Source organism: Herpailurus yagouaroundi, unplaced genomic scaffold (assembly GCF_014898765.1).
Source record: "Herpailurus yagouaroundi ecotype Mexico unplaced genomic scaffold, PumYag 191, whole genome shotgun sequence".
Taxonomy (NCBI): Eukaryota; Metazoa; Chordata; class Mammalia; order Carnivora; family Felidae; genus Herpailurus; species Herpailurus yagouaroundi.
The window spans coordinates 1,138,522-1,159,063 of record NW_024412422.1 but is presented as its reverse complement, the minus strand read 5'-3'; the positions used below and the strand labels follow the sequence as shown (position 1 = coordinate 1,159,063).

The window sequence follows — 20,542 nt, the reverse complement described above, 5'->3', positions numbered from 1 at the left end:
CTGGGCTCTGTGCTGACAGCACACAGTCTGCTTGGGATTCTGTCTCCCTCTCTCTGCCCCTCCCCCGCTCACTTTCTCTCTCTCTCTCTCTCTCTCTCTCAAAAATAAATAAATAAATAGATAGATAGATAGATAGATAGATAAATAAATAAATAAATAAATAAAGCTGGGGTGCCTGGGTGGCTCAGTCGGTTGAGTGTCCAGCTTCGGCTTAGGTTGTGATCTCACAGTTCATGAGTTTGAGCCCTGGGTCGGGCTCTGTGCTGACGGCTCAGAGCCTGGAGACTGCTTTGGATTCTGTGTCTTCCTCTCTCTCTCTGCTCCTCCCTTGTTCACACTCTGTCTCTGTCTCTCTCTCAAAAATAAACAAACATTTAAAAAAAATTTTTAATAAATAAATAAAAAAGCAAAGAAAAATAAGATCTACACCTAATCAGTATTTTGTAAAAACCTGCTAGTTCTTTACATGGCAGGCACCAGGCTTCAGGGTAAGAGAGAGCGAAAGGTCTATGTGATATAGGTAGACAGCCACTGATTCTGCCAGGGGTTTGGTGTAGAGCAGGGGAGGCCACAGGACAGAACAAGGAAGCAGAAGTGAACAGGACACACAGAAAGGAAAAGTAAGGTCACACAATTAATGGGAACAGTAGGGGAAGTTTCTACAGGGCCCTGAACATCAGGGAAAATTTAGTGAGTCACAATAGTAAATGTTCAATAAGTGTTCTGGAGCAGGGAAGACACACAGAAAAGAGTATTTTTATGAAAACTAATCTAGAGGCTAAGTGAAACATATAAGGAAGAAGAGCAGTTAAAGGAGGAATGTGGACAGGCAGAATAGTAAAAGAAAAAAAAGGAGGGCCTACATTTGGGGAGTGAGATCTGGATCTCTGTAAGAACACAGAAGGGATAATACATCTGTAACAGATTTAGGGTAGAAGAAACAAGATGAGAAGAAACAATTGCAAACCAAACCAAAATCCGGGGTAAGAAAGAAAAGATCTGGACATGCCTGAAAGCCAAAAAGGAAAGGAGCCAGTAATGAGGGAAGGGATTGACAATGCCCCAAAAGGAAAGGAGAGGTAAAGAAACAAGAAAGGAAGAGACAGACAGAACATGAAAAAGAAAAGCTCCCCTTCTGAGATTATTGTGACCAGCGAGTAGATAGAAAAATCTGAGTTACAGACAAGTGAACTGGTCTTAGAGAAGTCATGGGGAGTAAATAAACATAGAGTAGATGAACTGAAGAAGTAAGGATGTTGTTATGGGCTGAATTGTGTCCTATAAATTCTTATGTTGAGGACATAACCCCCAGTACCTCAGAATGTGACTGTATTTTGAAAAAGAGTAATCAACTTAAAGAGGTACATATGTTAACATAGGGTTATTAGGGTGGGCCCTAATCCAATCTGACTGGTATCTTTATAAGAAGAGGAGAATGGGATACAGACAGAGAGGGACCACCATGTGAGGACACAAGGAGAAAACAGCCGTCTACAAGCCAAGGAGAGAGGCCTCAGAAGAAACCAAACTGGCTGACAACTTTGATTTCAGACTTCAACCAGTTTTAGTGAGAAACTAAATGTCTGTGTTTGAGTCACCCAGGCTGTGTATTTTGTTACGAGTGCCCTAGCAAACTAATACAGATGTATAAAGCTGCCACCAGTAGGGGCAATGGATCCAGGGAGGTGATAACTGAATTCAGCCTTGTGAGGGAAGGTGTCAGTAGGGAACCAAGGCCCAAATCCAAGGGATCTCTCCCAGTAAATTCTAAAAGCTGGAAACAGGAAGATATATAGATGGTATTAGAGTACTTAATTTCCTTCTTACCACACAAGCTGGAGTGTTAAATGTGGTGATGACCTCAGGCTTGAAAATAAAAGACGTAAGGTGCAGCCATTGCTCCACTACCAGCTTTGTGGCCCGGTACAAAGCGAGTACCCAATAAATATTTTCTGAGCAAACAAATCCAAGGCCTTAGGCCAAGATACCTGAGCTTTAAGCATAGCTCTCACAACTCTAAAATGAGGATAATAATAGCCTCTACCTCATAGGGCTATAGTGAGCATAAAATGGAATGATGCCTAATATAATGACTTCCATGTTTCCTCCTCGTGATCATACACATGACTATTATAATTAGCAGGAGGGTGTGATCTGGGATGGAAGGAAAAAACCACAGAAGGTCAAAGCAAGAGAGAGGACAGTAGGTAAACCTGAGCTAGAAAAAAGTCTAATACATACAAAAAGGGCTAAGAGCCTAAATAAGGATGATAAAGAAGGTCTGTTATAATCTTTACTAACAGGCTTTCATCAGCTGTATTACAAACATATGGTCTTGTGTTCACTGGAAGACTTAAAGTTTTCCTGTAAGTGTAAAAAGTAAAAAATGATAGCATTACTCCTTGGACTACAGGACGAGTTAACTTATGGACTCTATGAAATCTAAAGCCAAATTGCTACTAATGAATAAAGAAAGAATGATAGAACAGGAATGAATGGATACAGGCATTGATCATCAAAGGCTGCCTATATCATGGAAAGACAGACAACCAAAAATGATATGCCTACTAGTGGATGGACAACTACCATGTTTGAAGGAGTCTTGGGGGTAAAAAATGAACCTGAATCTATCCCATCAAGACTCTAGATCCAATCGCATTAACAGTAAACAAACAAAGGAACATGGCCAAGGACATCAAAGGGATGTGACATCAAAATACAGATCACAGGAAAGTACAGGTCAAACAAACAGTTTTTACAAAAATTAAATTATAAGATAAAAATAGATTTAAGAAAGAAAACTTAAAAGGGGCGCCTGGGTGGCTCAGTCGGTTAAGTATCTGACTTCAGCTCAGGTCATTTCATGGTTAGTGAGTTCAAGCCCCGTGTCGGGCTCTGTGCTGACAGTTCAGAGCCTGGAGCCTGCTTCGGATTCTGTGTCTCCCTCTCTCTCTCTGCCCCTCCCCCACTCATACTCTGTCTCTGTCTCTTGAAAATAAGTAAATGTTAAAAAAAATTTTTTTTAAGTTGTAAATTTGAGTATTTCTCTATATTTATGATTTGAAGAATGATTATTAATTATTTTAAGTACTGATAATGGCATTGTGATTTTCTTTTTAGAAGAATCCTTATCTTTCAAAGATAATTATATATTTGTGGAAGAAATTAAATGACACCTGGAATTTGCTTCAAAATAACGAGGAGGGGAGGTGGATGTCAAGGAATTCAGACTGGCCATCAGTTGATAAGGGTGATGAGTACATGGGGTTGAAATACAAATACATGTCTGACATTTTCTAATTAGTGGAACCCCTTAAATACCACTGCACTCTGGCTTCAAACAAAAAAGCACTTTAACTCTTATTCTGAATGCCACCTATACCTGTGCTGATCTTGGATTTATTCTCCACGGTGGTCATGGCAGGGACCGATGCTGAAGATGCAGCAGAAGGGCAGGTGCTTTTCTTTCCTTTAACACCATTAGTCACTGTCACCCCTCCAGCCATTCCAGCTAAGAGGTCATCATTGCTCTTGGTCTAGAAGTAACAGAAAAGAAAAACAAATTGACTAGATGAAGCAAGAGTAAATAACATTTTGAGACTAAAGCAAAGTTCTTGGCTTTTATATTAAATTCAAGAGCCTCACAAAGACTTTCTGACAGTTACCAATGCATCATACTGTGCTGCAGAGAGTACTTTACTGGTTAATAAACAATCACACATTTCTTTTAAAAATGCAAAACTCTGGGGCGCCTGGGTGGCTCAGTTGATTAAGCATCTGACTTTGGCTCAGGTCACGATCTCACAGTTCATGAGTTCAAGCCCCACATCAGGTTCTATGCTGACAGCTCAGAGCCTGCAGCCTGCTTCAGATTCTGTCCTGCTTCAGAAGTCTCCCACTTCTCTCTTCCCCTCTCCTGCTCACGTTCTGTCTCTCTCTCTCTAAAAAATAAACATTAAAAAAAGTTTTTTTAATAAAAATAAAAATACAAAAATATGGGGTGCGTGGGCGACTCAGTCAGTTGAGTGTCAACCCTTGATAACAGCTCAGGCTGCGATCCTGGGGGTAAGGAATTTGAGCCCTGTGTCGGGCTCCATGCTAAGCAAGGACCCTGCTTGAGATTCTCTCTCTTTCTCTCTCTTTCTCTCCCTCTGCCCCTCTCCCTAAGTGGCATGCTCTCTCAAATAAAAATAAAATTTAATTTAATTTAATTTAAAAATTATATATATAATCAAAAACTTTATGGAAGCCGACTGTGTGCCCACATGTGCCACAGTCAGTGGGGGAGTGGAAAAAGTGAAGACATACTCTTTATTACTTTCAGATAGGACGTGACTTACGAACAGGGATCATCTGAGCACTATCACATGGGCTCCCAGTAAAGTTCTGTAATACCAAAGAAAATGCCATCCTGCAATTTCTAGAGAGAAAAACCACTGAGAAACCGATATAATATTCATTGCTTTATAGTAAATCATGGATGTAAAGTGATGGAGCCATTATTTGGAAATTTAGTTTTCTTATCTGATCTAACTTTTTAGTAGTCTAATTTAAGCCAAAATTGAAAGTTTTTTTAAAGCCGAGGTAATATATAAATAAAAAACTAGAGAGTTTATGGTTAGAGTGAGGGTTAGTCTGTCTAAATGATCATACTACTTGAGGAAGACCCTTTGTATTAATTTATTTATATTTTATAAAGACGACTGAAAAAAACACGAGCTTTTTACAAAGAAAACAGGTGGCCGCAGCAACTTCTAACTCAACACGTCCCCAGAGGCAAGGGAAACAAAAGCAAAAATGTACTGGGACCTCATCAAAATAAAAACCTTCTGCACAGCAAAGGAAACAATCAGCAAAACTAAAAGGCAACCGAAAGAACGGGAGAAGATATTTGCAAACGACATATCAGATAAAGGGTTAGTATCCAAAATCTATAAAGAACTTATCAAACTCAACACCCAAAAAACAGATAATCCAGTGAAGAAATGGGCAAAAGACATGAATAGACACTTCTCCAAGGAAGACATCCAGATGGCCAACCGACACATGAAAAAAGCTCAACATCACTCATCATCAGGGAAATTCAAATCAAAACCACAATGAGGTACCACCTTACACCTGTCAGAATGGTTAATATTAACAACTCAGGCAACAACAGATGTTGGCGAGGATGCAGGGAAAGAAGATCTCTTTTGCATTGTTGGTGGGAATGCAAGCTGGTGCAGCCACTCTGGAAAACAGTATGGAGGTTCCTCAAAAAATTAAAAATAGAACTACCCTATGACCCAGCAATTGCACTACTAAGTATCCAAGGGACACAGGTATGCTGTTTTGAAGGGACATATGCACCCCAATGTTTACAGCAGCACTATCAACAATAGCCAAAGTATGGAAAGGGCCCAAACGTCCATCGATGGATGAATAAAGAAAATGTGGTATAGGGGCACCTGGGTGGCTCAGTTGGTTGAGTGTCTGACTTCGGCTCAGGTCATGATCTCACAGCTTGTGAGTTCGAGCCCTGCGTCGGGCTCTGTGCTCAGAGCCTGGAGCCTGCTTCTGCTTCTGTGTCTCCCTCTCTCTCTGCTCCTAACCCACTCACATTCTGTCTCTGTCTCTCTCAAAAATAAATAAACATTAAAAAAAATTTTTTTTAAAGAAGATGTGGTGTATATATATACAATGGAGTATTAGTCGGCAATCAAATGAAATCTTGCCAATTGCAACTATGTGGATGGAACTAGAGGGTATTACGCTAAGCGAAATTAGTCAGAAAGACAAATATCATATGACTTCACTTACATGAGGACTTTAAGAGACAAAACAAATGAACATAAGGGAAGGGAAATAAAAATAATATAAAAACAGGGAGAGGAACAAAACATAAAGGACTCTTAAATATGGAGAACAACAGAGGGTTACTGGAGGGATTGTGGGAGGGGGGATGGGCTAAATGGGTAAGAGGCATTAAAGAATATACTCCTGAAATCATTGCTGCACTATATGCTAACTAATTTGGATGTAAATTTTAAAAAATAAAACTAAAAATAAAATAAAATAAAGTAAAAAGAAAACAGACATAAACTATACTTCAATTAAAAAAAACAAAATAAGCACTCTGGATAATGAGATTGGGTATAAAATTATTACTTAAAAAAAAAGAATGAAAAAAATTTTATTTCTAGAAAGAACACAGAGGAGTTAAAAATCTGTGAAAAAAGAAAAACTACCTTTTTTTAAATATAATTTATTGTCAAATCAGCTTACATACAACACACAGTGCTCATCCCATCAAGTGCCCTCTTCAGTGCCCATCACCCATTTTCTCCTCTCACCCACCTCCCACATCCACCCTCAGTTTGTTCTCTGTATTTAAGAGTCTCTTGTGGTTTGCCTCCTTCCCTCTTTGTTCATAAGTAATTTTTTCCCCTCCCCTTCCCCCATGGTCTTCTGTTAAGTTTCTCAAGATTCACATACGAGTGAAAACATATGATATCTTTCTCTGACTGGCTTACTTCACTTAGCACAATACCTTCCAGTTCCATCCACGTTGCTACAAGTGGCCAGATTTCATTCTTTCTCATTGCCAAGTAGCATTCCATTGTGTATATAAACCACATCTTCTTTATCCATTCATCAGTTGGTGGACATTTAGGCTCTTTCCATAATCTGGCTATTGTTGAAAGCGCTGCTATAAACATTGGGGTATGTGTGCCCCTATGCATCAGCACTCCTGTATCCCTTGGGTAAATTCCTAGTAGTGCTATTGCTGGGTCATAGGGTAGTTCTATTTTTAATTTTTTGAGGAACCTCCACATTGTTTTCTAGAGCAGCTGCACCAATTTGCATTCCCACCAACAGTGCAAGAGGGTTCCCGTTTCTCCACATCCTCACCAGCACCTATGAAAAACTACTTTTTAATAAAAGAACCAAAAGTTTTGTCCCATGAAGGTGAAAGCACAAGTTAACCAACCGATTTAATATTATTGTCTATCTGGAGCCAAGCTTACTCTTAGATAATCATAATAAATTCATTTCAATAAATCAAAATGGCTCATAAATTGTTAATCTCTAAAGTCTCTTCCTGTTCTAAATGTTAGTGGAGTAGATTCTGTTCTCATCATTCAATTATAAAAGCTACAATATAATACCATTAGGTAGGTCAGTCTCACTAAAAAAGAGGTAGAAAAGGATTAATGTTTTAATTTAAATGAATTAAGCTAATTAAGCTTTGGTAATTTAGAGTTGTCACATTATGAAAAATCTGGTTATGTAAGAAGGAAGGAGGATATTGCATTAATCATAAAGGATTGCTCATATTCTTTAAGACTAGTTCCTGTTTATGAAATTGATCATCAACTATGATACAAAAAAAAATCTGCAAATTAAGTTCTACTTCCTTCCTGTCAATTTGCCCCTCATCCATTAGTCAGTATATAAACTCAACACACTCTTATGTTTTCAAATCACCTTTTATATTGTTAATAAAAGTTAAATTATCTTTGAGGTATTTTTTTCTTTCTCCATAAGTTAAATATGTTTTCTTTCATAAAAATTACATCTGAAGACAACCCTACACAGTCATGTGAAAAGTGGCTTAATCAACACACTTCTGTTTACTATTTGTCTTTGGTTAATGGCGGATTTCAACATACCTCAGAGAACCAAGTCAAAAATTCTGCAGTTATCACATTAACTATGATAGTAGAGTAATGGCACATGAATAAACCAGTGGAACACAACAGAATCCCAAAAGAAACTGCTTATATAGATACCTGTTTTATGACCAAAGAAAGAGTACAGGAAAAAAAATGGGTTTTTCAATAAATAGTACTAGGTTAATAGTATATTCACACACACACACAAAAAAAACCCTACAAAAATGAGTAAGCCCTATTTCACACCATATCAAAAATAAGTCCCAAGGTTTTCTATGATTCAAAATCCTGAATGATAAAACAAAGAATTGATAAACCTAAGTCTATAAAAATTAAAATCTTGGGGCGCCTGGGTGGCACAGTCGGTTAAGCGTCCGACTTCAGCCAGGTCACGATCTCGCGGTTCGTGAGTTCGAGCCCCGCGTCAGGCTCTGGGCTGATGGCTCGGAGCCTGGAGCCTGTTTCCGATTCTGTGTCTCCCTCTCTCTCTGCCCCTCCCCCGTTCATGCTCTGTCTCTCTCTGTCCCAAAAATAAATTAAAAAACGTTGAAAAAAAAAAATTTTTTTTTAAATTAAAATCTTAAAAAAAATTTAATCCTGTGCATGATACACAAATATCATCGTAAGCAAAATTTTAAAAAATGAGAAACGGGGAGAGTATATCTGCAATACCTCACAAATAAACAGCTAATATCCTTAATACAAAAAGAACTCTTAGCAATAAAGGGGTAAAAGACACATGGAAAGGTGACCAAAATGAACTATCACATATAATGAATACATACACAATACAAAAGATATAACCAGTCTAACTCACAATAGGAGAAATGTAAATTAAACATTAAAACACCACATCTCACCTAAGAGACTGGCAAAAATGAAGAGTTATGCCACGTTCCTTTGGGAAGGATGTGGGGAAACAGGCACACTCATAGGTTGCTGGTGAGAACACAGCTGGATGTGGCCTTATGAAAGGAACCCAGCAATGTCTAACAGAACTACATATGCATTTACCTTGTGCCCAGCAATCCCACCTCTAGGAATTTCACCTGAAGACATACCTCCAATAATACAAAAATACATACACATAAGGTTAGTCAATGCAGCATTGTTTTTAACTGCAAAATACTGGAAACACTTTGAATGTCCATACATAGGACACTAGCTGAAAAAACTGTAGTATATCCATACAAAGACACATTAAACAGAATGAGAAAGGCTGCCATAAATTGGTATAAAGAGATTTCTAGAATATATTAGGTGAAAAAAAGAAAATGGGCAGAAGTAGATCTAATTATGGCAACTTTTGGGTAACAAAGGGGAAATAAAAAAATAAATATACATGTATCTGATCATTTGTGCAAAAGGAACACAGGAAGGATAAAAACAAAAACCCAACCAGACTCTTAACCTCCTAAGGACAGGTGGGGACAGAGTAAGAAGGAATCGGGGAGGAGAGGGACACTTTCCACATCTTGTCCTAGTTCTGACATGTAGAACTGAACTGTGGTAGTGTTTCACATGCTGGCAGTAAATTAAAATTAAATAAACAAGGGTTTAAGGTTTCCCCTAAAATGGAACACAATAGGAACAAATAGACTAAACTGCATTTCAAATAAATGACATAGTCACACGGGGTAGGGGGCAGGGGAAGAATCCAAATATCTTCTGAAAACAGTATTTTGACCATAAATCCTCAAACTCTCAAGCTAACCACTAAAAAGTATACATTTTGAACTCTAGCTAGTAGATTTGTTTTTGGCAGTGGCATGGGTGAGCAATTCTCTAACTATTGGCTGTATATTCTAGGATTTAGAAAATAAGTAAATATAGATAATGAAAACCAGGTCTCTCACTGTCAAGAGATTGGGATTATGATTACATACAGTGAAAAGGCTACTCTAAACACTGTATGTATGTCAACTGGATTTGGAAGTAACAGTGTGAACTCATAGGCTTTTTTTTTTTTTTTAATGTTTATTTTTGAGAGAGAGAGAAAAAAAAAAAAAGAGAGAGAGATAGAGAGCAGGGGAGGGGCAGAGAGGGAGACACAGAAGCAGAAGTAGGCTCCAGGCTCTGAGTTGTCAGCACATTACCTGACTAGGGACTGAGACCCATGGACCGCGAGATCATGACCTGAGATGAATTTGGCCACCCAACTGAGCCATCCAGGCGCCCCTCATAGGTTTTCAATATATGGAGAGAAACAGATATGAAAATTGATACAGATGTGTGTGTGTGTGTGTATGTTTCCTCTCTTGTCTACTAAGCAGGCTTAAAAACCATACACTCAAAAGCAAGAGCACACCTCGTTTCCAAAGGCTTTAAGTTCCATCCTCTACTAAAAGGAACAAGTTCTCTTTGGAGAAAAGGCTGACTGACTATAGGGCTGGGGCTGGAGAAATAGAAAACTTATCATGTCAGGGATGTCCACTCTCACCGCTGTTGTTTAACATAGTGTTGGAAGTTCTAGCATCAGCAATCAGACAACAAAAGGAAATCAAAGGCATCAAAATTGGCAAAGATGAAGTTAAGCTTTTACTTTTTGCAGATGACATATTATACATGGAAAATCCGATAGACTCCACCAGAAGTCTGCTAGAACTGATACATGAATTTAGCAAAGTTGCAGGATACAAAATCAATGTACAGAAATCAGTTGCATTCTTATACACTAATAATGAAGCAACAAAGAAAGACAAATAAAGAAGCTGATCCCATTCACAACTGCACCAAGAAGCATAAAATACCCAGGAATAAATCTAACCAAAGATGTAAAAGATCTGTATGCTGAAAACTATAGAAAGCTTATGAAGGAAATTGAAGAAGATATAAAGAAATGGAAAAACATTCCGTGCTCATGGATTGGAAGAATAAATATTGTCAAAATGTCAATACTACCCAAAGCTATCTACACATTCAATGCAATCCCAATCAAAATTGCACCAGCATTCTTCTCGAAGCTAGAACAAGCAATCCTAAAATTCATATGGAACCACAAAAGGCCCCGAATAGCCAAAGTAATTTTGAAGAAGAAGACCAAAACAGGAGGCATCACAATCCCAGACTTTAGCCTCTACTACAAAGCTGTAATCATCAAGACAGCATGGTATTGGCACAAAAACAGACACATAGACCAACGGAATAGAAAAGAAACCCCAGAACTTGACCCACAAACGTAAGGCCAACTAATCTTTGACAAAGCAGGAAAGAATATCCAATGGTAAAAAGACAGTCTCTTTAACAAATGGTGCTGGGAGAACTGGACAGCAACATGCAGAAGGTTGAAACTAGACCACTTTCTCACACCATTCACAAAAATAAACTCAAAATGGATAAAGGACCTGAATGTGAGACAGGAAACCATCAAAACCCTAGAGGAGAAAGCAGGAAAAGACCTCTCTGACCTCAGCCGTAGCAATCTCTTACTCGACACATCCCCAAAGGCAAGGGAATTAAAAGCAAAAGTGAATTACTGGGACCTTATGAAGATAAATAGCTTCTGCACAGCAAAGGAAACAACCAACAAAACGAAAAGGCAACCAACGGAATGGGAAAAGATCTTTGCAAATGACATATCGGACAAAGGGCTAGTCTCCAAAATCTATAAAGAGCTCACCAAACTCCACACCCGAAAAACAAATAACCCAGTGAAGAAATGGGCAGAAAACATGAATAGACACTTCTCTAAAGAAGACATCCGGATGGCCAACAGGCACATGAAAAGATGCTCAACGTCGTTCCTCATCAGGGAAATACAAATCAAAACCACACTCAGATATCACCTCACGCCAGTCAGAGTGGCCAAAATGAACAAATCAGGAGACTATAGATGCTGGCAAGGATGTGGAGAAACGGGAACCCTCTTGCACTGTTGGTGGGAATGCAAATTGGTGCAGCCACTCTGGAAAACAATGTGGAGGTTCCTCAAAAAATTAAAAATAGACCTACCCTATGACCCAGCAATAGCACTGCTAAGAATTTACCCAAGGGATACAGGAGTACTGATGCATAGGGGCACTTGTACCCCAATGTTCATAGCAGCACTCTCAACAATAGCCAAATTATGGAAAGAGCCTAAATGTCCATCAGCTGATGAATGGATAAAGAAATTGTGGTTTATATACACAATGGAGTACTACGTGGCAATGAGAAAGAATGAACTATGGCCCTTTGTAGCAACATGGATGGAACTGGAGAGTGTGATGCTAAGTGAAATAAGCCATACAGAGAAAGACAGAAACCATATGGTTTCACTCTTATGTGGATCCTGAGGAACTTAACAGAAACCCATGGGGGAGGGGAAGGAAAAAAAAACAAGGGGGTTAGAGTGGAAGAGAGCCAAAGCATAAGAGACTCTTAAAAACTGAGAACAAACTGAGGGTTAATGGGGGGTGGGAAGGAGGCTAGGGTGGGTGATGGGTATTGAGGAGGGCACCTTTTGGAATGAGCACTGGGTGTTGTATGGAAACCAATCTGACAATAAGCTTCATATATTGAAGAAAAAAAAAGAAAACTTACGTCAGAAATTAAGAGGCTGTTCAAAAAAGAACAGGAACATGTCAAAAGAACATAGGAGCCAGCTTGAAGGGGACAATCTGAGCATCAAAATAAATCATGCTAACCATTGACAGCCCACTGAATAAACAGTCCATTATTCCACACTAATATGCAACTACTAAATGTAGAAAGAATGATGGAATTAAAAAACTACCACTTGGCAAAAATCATACTAATAACAGATTCTGGAAAGAATTACCAAAAATTGCTAGTTAGGGTGTGAAAGTTTGATGACAAAGAGGATATTTATAAAATCTCCCAAGTGTTTTTGATAAGATACTTTATTAATTAACAAAAGGAAACATGGCAACCTGATAGTGGAAAAAACCAGACACCACCCTAATCAAATTAAGTTAATATCACCAGGAATGGAACAGATTGACAGCATGTACTTCTGGAAATGCTATGCCAAGGACATGTGGCTTCTGTAGGACTTCTGCCAAAAGTGCATATCCTCAACCTAATCACAAAGAGACATGAGAAACCTAAATTTGGAAGATAGTCTACCAAATAAACTGGCCTACATTCTTCTGCAATGTCAAGGTCATAAAAGACAAAAACTGAGGAACTATTCTAGATTTAAGAAGAATTTGGAGAGCATGACAACTAACTGTAATTCACTGTCCTAGACTGAAAGCTGGACCAGAAAAAAATGTTCGTCTTTTTTGCTAAAATGGACATTGGCACAATTGGTGAAATTTAATTAAAGTCTATAGATGAGATACTAGCATTTTATCAATGTTCACTTCCAGATCTAGTAACTATACTCTGGTTACAAGGAGAATATCCTTGTTTTTTGGGAAATGCACACTGAAATATCCAGCAGTAAAGAAGCATTATCTCTACAATTTACACTTTCAAGTTCAAGAAAAAATTATATATGTATGCAGTACACGTGTAAAGGGAAAATGACCAGCCATGATAAGAGGTTAACATGTGGGGGGGTGCCTGGGTGGCTCAGTAGTTAAGCATCTGACTCTCAATTTTGGCTCAGGTCACAATCCCACAGTTTGTGAGTTCAAGTCCCACATAGGGCTCTGTGCTGAAGGCGCAGAGCCTACTTGGGATTCTCTCTTTCCCTCTCTCTCTACCCCTCTCCTGCTCCTGTGCACACATGTGCATAGTCTCTCTCCCTCTCAAAATAAATTAAAAATAATAATAATAATAATAATAATAATAATACTCTTGAAAAAATACAGGAGACTCTCTTCCTGACCTTGGGATGACGAAAAATTCCATAAACACACACACATACACACCACACATTCCTAACTATAAAGAAAAAATTAACAAACTGGACTATATTAAAATTAAGAACTTCCATTTATCAAAAGATAGCATTAAAGAAAGAGAAAGAAAAAGGCACAGAGTGGGAGGACATACGTGCAAGACATATAAATGACAAAGGACTCACATCTAGAATAGCCAAAGAACTATAAATCAGTACAAAAAAGACACACTACACCACTTCATACCCACTTCAGTGGTTACTATTAAAGAAAAAAAAAAGTGTGGTGAGGACATGGGAAAATTAAAACACTTGTTGGGAAGAGAATTCCTTGATGGGAATGTAAAATGGTAGAGCTGCTGTGGAAAACAGTATGGAGGCTCCTCAAAAAATTAAAAATAGAATTATCATATGACCCAGAAATTCCACTTCTGAATATATATCCCCAAAAAACTGAAAGCAGGGCCTCTAAGAGATATTTTCTCACACAATTTCACAGCTATTATTTACAACAGCCAAAAATCCACACAGAAACAACCAAAGTGTCCATTGATTGGAGAATGGATAAACAAAATGTGGTATATACATACAGTAGAATACTATTAAACCTTTAAAAAGGAAATTCTGATACATGCTACCATGTGCATGAACTCTGAGAACATTATGCTAAGTGAAATCAGCCAGTGGCAAAAAGACAAATATGATTCCACTCATATGAAGTACTTACACAGTCGGATTCAAAGAGACAGAAGGTAGTTGCCAGAGGCTGGGGAGGGGGAATGGGGAGTTGTTGATTAATGGAGACAGAGTTTCAGTTTTGCAAGATGAAAAAGTTCTGGAGATGGATGGTGGGAACAGTTGCTCAATGTGAATGTACTTAATAGTACTAAACCGTACACTTAAAAATGGTTAAGACGGTAAATGTGTTTTACTACCAAAAAAAAAAAAAAAGAGTTAAAAAAGAGAGATAACATAGTAAAAAAAATGGGCAAGTGATTTTAAGAAGCACTTCACAAATAAGATATCTAACTGTCCACTAAACACATAAAAGTAAGATACAAAAATGTGCTTGGGGCGCCTGGGTGGCGCAGTCGGTTAAGCGTCCGACTTCAGCCAGGTCATGATCTCGCGGTCCATGAGTTCGAGCCCCGCGTCAGGCTCTGGGCTGATGGCTCAGAGCCTGGAGCCTGTTTCCGATTCTGTGTCTCCCTCTCTCTCTGCCCCTCCCCTGTTCATGCTCTGTCTCTCTCTGTCCCAAAAATAAATAAACGTTGAAAAAAAAAAATTAAAAAAAAAAATGTGCTTAATCCCACTGATAATAATGCAAATGCAAACTGAAGCCACTTCGGAATCCCTCTACATACACCTGAATGGTTAAAATGGAGAGTGACTTAAGTGCAGGTGAGAATGTGGAGCCACCAGCAGTGTAAAATGGGAAATGATCTGGCCCTATATCCAAGAAAGCTGAACACTATGCACCCTATGACCTCATAGTTTCACTCCTAGTTACAGAGCCAACAGAAATGGCTGTACATGTGGACTAAAAGACATGAATAAGAATGTTCCTGGGGCACCTGGGTGGCTCAATTAGGTGTCTGACTTCGGCTCAAGTGATGATCTCACGGTTCATGAGTTTGGGCCCCGAATCAGGCTCTGTGCTGACAGCTCAGAGCCTGGAGCCTGCTTTGGATTCTGTGTCTCTCTCTCTCTTTGCCCTCCCCCCGCTCACACTCTGTCCCTCTTGCTCAAAAATAAATAAACATTAAAAAAAATTTTTTTAAATGTTCCTAACAATACTGTTCTTAGTAGCCACAAAAGGGAAACTCCAGATGTCCATCAACAACAGAACAGATGAGTAACATAGTCATTCCATGGATTAGTAATCTGCAATGAAGACGGAACTGCTCTTATAAGATAACAATATGGATAAGCAAAGTGATGGTAACACTGAGTTAAGGAAATCATACAGACATAGAAAAGAAGAGAGTGTACAAGTATACCTATGTAAAGATAAAAAATTAGCAAAATTCGGACACCTGGTTGGCATAGTTGGTAGAGCATGCAACTCTTGATCTCAGGGTTCTAAATTCGAGCCCCATGTTGGGTGTAGAGATTACTTAAAAATAAAAATCTTAAAAAACATTAGCAAAATTAACCTCTGGAGCTAGACGTTAGGATGGTAGTTACTTCTAGAAAGGGCAGAAATTAAGAGGGGACATGTGGGGAGCCACTGTGATATAAGTGTGCTCTGTTCCTTGACCTAGTGGTGGCTGCAGAGTATATTTGCTTTGTGGTGATTCACTACACTGAACACAAGTGCTTTTGTGTTCTGGGTGTATACTTCATCAAAAAACTAAAAACAGGGATGCCTGGCTGGCTCAGTCAGAAGAGCATGCAACACTTGATCCCAGGTGGGGTTGTGAGCTTGAGCCCCATGCTGGGTGTAGAGATTACTAAAAAAATAAAGAAAGAAAAGAAACGTAAAAAATTAAAAACAAAAAACAACTCTGTACTCACCAACTTCCTTTTACATGAAGCTACTGCAGGCTGATATTTTTCCCTATTTCAATTTTTGTTAACACAATTCTGCAAATGCATGTGCATTTCCACATGTAAACTCTACCCTCCCCCACCATTAACAACAGGCCAAAAAATAAAATTGATGGAGGGAAGAGATTTTTAGCCTACTTTTTAATAACAGATACAAAAATATCATTTGGTAAAAAACTTCTAGATACAGGCACACCTGGCTGGTTCAATTGGTAGAACATCCAACTCTTGATCTCAGGGTCATAAATTCAAGCCTCATGTTGGGTATAGAGTTTACTTAATAAAAAAAAAAAAAAAAGAATAAAAAAAATTTTCATTTTTTTTAACATTTATTTATTTTTGAGAGAAAGAGAGAGACAAAGCATGAGCCAGGGAGGGGCAGAGAGAGGGGGAAACACAGAATCCAAAGCAGGCTCCAGGCTCTGAGCTGTCAGCACAGAGCCTGATGTGGGGCTCGAACTCACAAACTGTGAGATCATGAACTGAGCTGAAGTTGGATGCTTAGCCGACTGAGCCACTCAGGTGCACCAATGAAAAATTTTTTTAAAAAGAATGTTTAAAAAAACCCTTCCAGATACAAATAATGAAACAATACAACTAATGTATACATGCTTCTCAAGGTAAAGTCCACGTTTCATGGTCTGCATCACCAACTCAAAATTTAAGTTTAGTTTTTAAATTTTGCCTTTCAAGTTTCAGAGGTGGATTGTTCAATCACACGGTTAACTAATTTTTATACCGAAAAGGTATATGATCACAAATAATCATAATCATCACAGTCATCAATTATTTAGACAGATTCTAACTGAAGTAACTACAATTTACTACTTATCTATTAACCTTTAGAAAAATGTATTCTTGGGACAATAAAAAAGTATATTACTTCTACTACAAGGATTAACCATGAACACCTGAGCAGTGTGTGAAACCTGGGAAGTGCAGGTACATAGGAGACCAAATCATCCTCTCCGCTCACTGTGACAAAGAATTAGTCATACAAAGGCTCCAAACCAGACGTCATAGCTACTCACAAGAATGGGAATAATTTTCTCAAAACTAGAACAGTGGGTGGCTCAGTCGGTTAAGCATCTGATTTTGGCGTAGGTCATGATCTCACAGGTTCATGAGTTCGAGCCCTGCGTCAGGCTCTGTGCTGACAGCTCGGAGTCTGGAGCCTGCTTCAGATTCTGTCTCTCCCTCTCTCTCTGCCCCTCCCCAATGCACTCTCTGTCTCTCAAAAAATAATAATAATAATTAATTAATTTAAAAACCTAGGAACAGCAGTAGTGTTGTATTTTATATTTACAAAAGTTCCAATCAGCAGTGAGGTGCTCTGGTCAAAAAAGGTCCTTTCTCCTCCACCTTAACTAAATCTAGCCCCAAACAATATTTGAAATGAGAGGTAAAGAAACGTCCCCATGCCCTGCCACTATAAGAAAAGTGTTGAACACTGTGCAGTGACAGAGACACATATGTGGGTGCCCACATGAGTGGGTGAGTATGTGTACATGGTGTCTACATGATCAAAAGCCAACAGCTTCATTCATCTGGTTAATCATCAATGCTCCAACCCAGTTACAGGAATTCAAGTTGTGGGAAGTGTCCAAATGCCAGTAGAGATGCACAGTGAAGTATGAAAAATTAGGAAAATAAAATAACACTTAATTTTGTGGGGTCTCCAAACCCTTTTGATCTGAAATTTTCAATTTTTCTGTTCATTTTCACTATTTCTTTCTTTCCTTCTGTGTCTTCTTCAATTTCTATTCATTGACATTTTTCTTCTCCTTTCTTAAGTAAAAGCAATTGCTTCAGTCTGGATAAAGTGTTCCCAAACAGTTTCACCTCTTCTGAGACCCTTCCCACTCCACACACCCCCTACTTAAAAGAGCCAACAAAGGAGAGCCACAGCTATGGACAGCTGGCATGTGCTGGCACAGAGCAGGAATACAGTTGTTTTTGCTTTACAATAAAAAAGTACTCACTGTTCAAAACCAAACTACCATCAACTCCAGATACAGACCTCAGAAGATCTGACATGCCTCCTCAGGGCACACTCCATAGTGAACCTTCAAAAACTCTGTTTGCCACTGATGGGGAGGCAACAGAAGGAAAGCAGAACATATCCAATGCCAATGTTTCAACCTGTTCTTCCAGTCACGTAAATAACAGGTCACCCAGTCACAAAGACACTCTGCTCTGAAGACAACCCTAGCAACTAAGTAACCTGTTAGGTCAGAAAACACCAGCTATCTTACACAAAAGAGTGACAGCACTGCCACCAAGGAAGCAATTCAGGATGCTGATTCAGACTAACGGAAGTAGGGCAAAGGTCTATTCCTGGTAGCCATAGGATGACACCCAGCAGCTCATCAAAGCTGTAGCAAGGAAGAAATCTGGGGGCAGGTGGAGTATGTCTGGGTTTAGTTTTGACAACCCTGGAATAGAAAAACCAGCATTCCCAGCTAGATCTTTCAATACATATAAGGAATTCCCTCATCTGCTGTTCCCATGAGATGCTTCTTAAAATAATTAAGCCACAATCTATCAAAGCCCTGCCTGGACAAAAGGCTTTTAAACAGATCATGTTTCAAGCAGTGCTTGGTTTCTCCCTATCAGACTAGCAGAAACCCTCTCCAGGTTTTCTCCATAGAGTCAAAGTTTCTACTCAAAACACAAAATTCCCAGGACAAAAAAGCAAAGAACAAATAAGTAGATTCTGCACGAAGAAAGACTAGAAGACTGTGTGGATCTCTGCAGTGGATCTAAGATTTGACCAGCAGAAAAATGGTCTCGAGTCATCTTGTCCCTTGGATGGTCCAAATCAACCCAGACACTGAGAACACCCAAAGAAGACTATTATTTTCAGAAATCAGTCCTGAGCTGGTAAAAATTTCTAGAGGTAATCAATAAAAATGCTACTACCTGTCATTACAAAGCACTTGCCATGTGCCAGATTCTGTGCTAACCACTTCCATACATTCCTTCTTTCATCCTGACTATGATGACGCTGTGAAGCACATGCATACAAAGCCTGGGTCCGTCTGCTATTGAAGCCCATAGCCACTATCCTGTACCAACAAGAACTAAACCAGCCTCAAAAAGAATGTAAGAAAAACGAGTTATGCTCTAACTAAATAAATATTACCCAATTTTAATGGGATTAATACAGGATTAGCTGTCAGAAAAAGAGTAACAGTTTACAGTGTGCAAGGGAGTAAGACTGGCAATAAAAAATCCTATCTAGGGGTTCCAGGAATGTTATTGCTGGTCATCCTTTAAGACCTGGCACACATGCTCTTTTCATAAAACCTTCTTGGGCTGGAAACAATGTTTTCCTGAAATGCTTACACCGCTTTCCTGCTCTCCCGGGTATCTGAATTTTTTGCGTGAATTTTAGTTATGTTTGTATATGACAACCTCCACCTGTTACACCACAAGCTCCTTGAAGGCAGACTCTACCTCCAGCTCACACCAGCACAAGAGCCTTGCACAAGGTAAGTGCTCAGTGATTTGTTTCACAATAAGCCTACTATTTGGTTTCATTCATAAAGTCAGACCAAACACACCAAGTATACCACACTGTGAACTCTTCAAAGGCTGTGTGTTCCCAGAGGTTCGCAGAAGGCAAACCCTAAATAATGTTTATTTAATAAATCAAACATTTTAAGATTCACTCCTCCTAAAATCCATCACATATTCAAACACTGCCACATTTTAATACCTTTGACAATGATGCTGTTGTTCCAGGTTTTACGAGTTTGCCTCCTGTAGATGCTGAAGAGCTGTTTTCAGGTTTAGTTTTTTCTACTGTTTGTGTTTTGCTTATCCCAGACACTTTAGGCACTGAGCCGACACTCCTGCTTGCCTTCTTCATTCTGGGCTGCCTCTTTGTGATGCATTTACAAGCAAATCTGTGAAAAGAAATGGCATTATACTGAGAACACAACTGGAAGAAAACTCTGTAGAAATTTGTTTCTGAAAAATTTTATTATAAATAAATAAATAAAAAGATAAAACCGTTTGAAAGCTCGATGTTGATGCAGAAAAGAAAAAGCTGAAAAGGTCTTAGACTTAATCAGAATGCACCCCATGTTTAAGACTTCCTCCTTGAATATTACTAGCTTGAAACTATTTTGTGCATTTCAGTTCAGTCATTAAAAAGAATATCCTAGATCTCTAATGGAACTGGCTAAATACAACACAGCATACATTATCTTTGGCATTTAATGAAGCAATAATCAACCTGCCATTTGAGAATTAGCCATTTTACATGTATTTGAGGGTGATCGTATTTTCCAAATTATCCAGCATAGTCTTAATTTCAAATACTTGCTGTGATAGCCTCATAGAAGCCAGGAGAACTTCCCAGAAACTCCAACATTCAGTATCTAAATATATTTCTCAGCTTCTCTCTTTTATCCAGAGGTAGCATCAAAATTCCTTATTGGCGGGGGGAGTACAGGGGGTACCTGGGTGGCTCAGTCAGTTAAGCATCTGACTTCAGCTCAGGTCATGATCTCGAGGTTCATGGGTTTGGGCCCTGTGTCAG

General features: G+C 38.8%; 1 protein-coding gene across 2 annotated transcripts in view; it reads right to left on the bottom strand.

Moving 5' to 3' along the window:
• SPECC1L (sperm antigen with calponin homology and coiled-coil domains 1 like) overlaps positions 1–20,542 on the bottom strand; it is a 145,694-nt gene that overhangs the window by 92,895 nt on the left and 32,257 nt on the right. For both annotated transcript variants that reach the window (XM_040443545.1, XM_040443544.1), the window contains exons 2-3: positions 19,715–19,904; positions 3,383–3,536 (exon numbers count right to left, since the gene is read on the bottom strand). In XM_040443545.1, coding sequence (XP_040299479.1) covers positions 3,383–3,536; positions 19,715–19,867 — 307 coding nt within the window. In that variant the 5' untranslated portion in view covers positions 19,868–19,904. The remainder of the gene's footprint in view (positions 1–3,382; positions 3,537–19,714; positions 19,905–20,542) is intronic.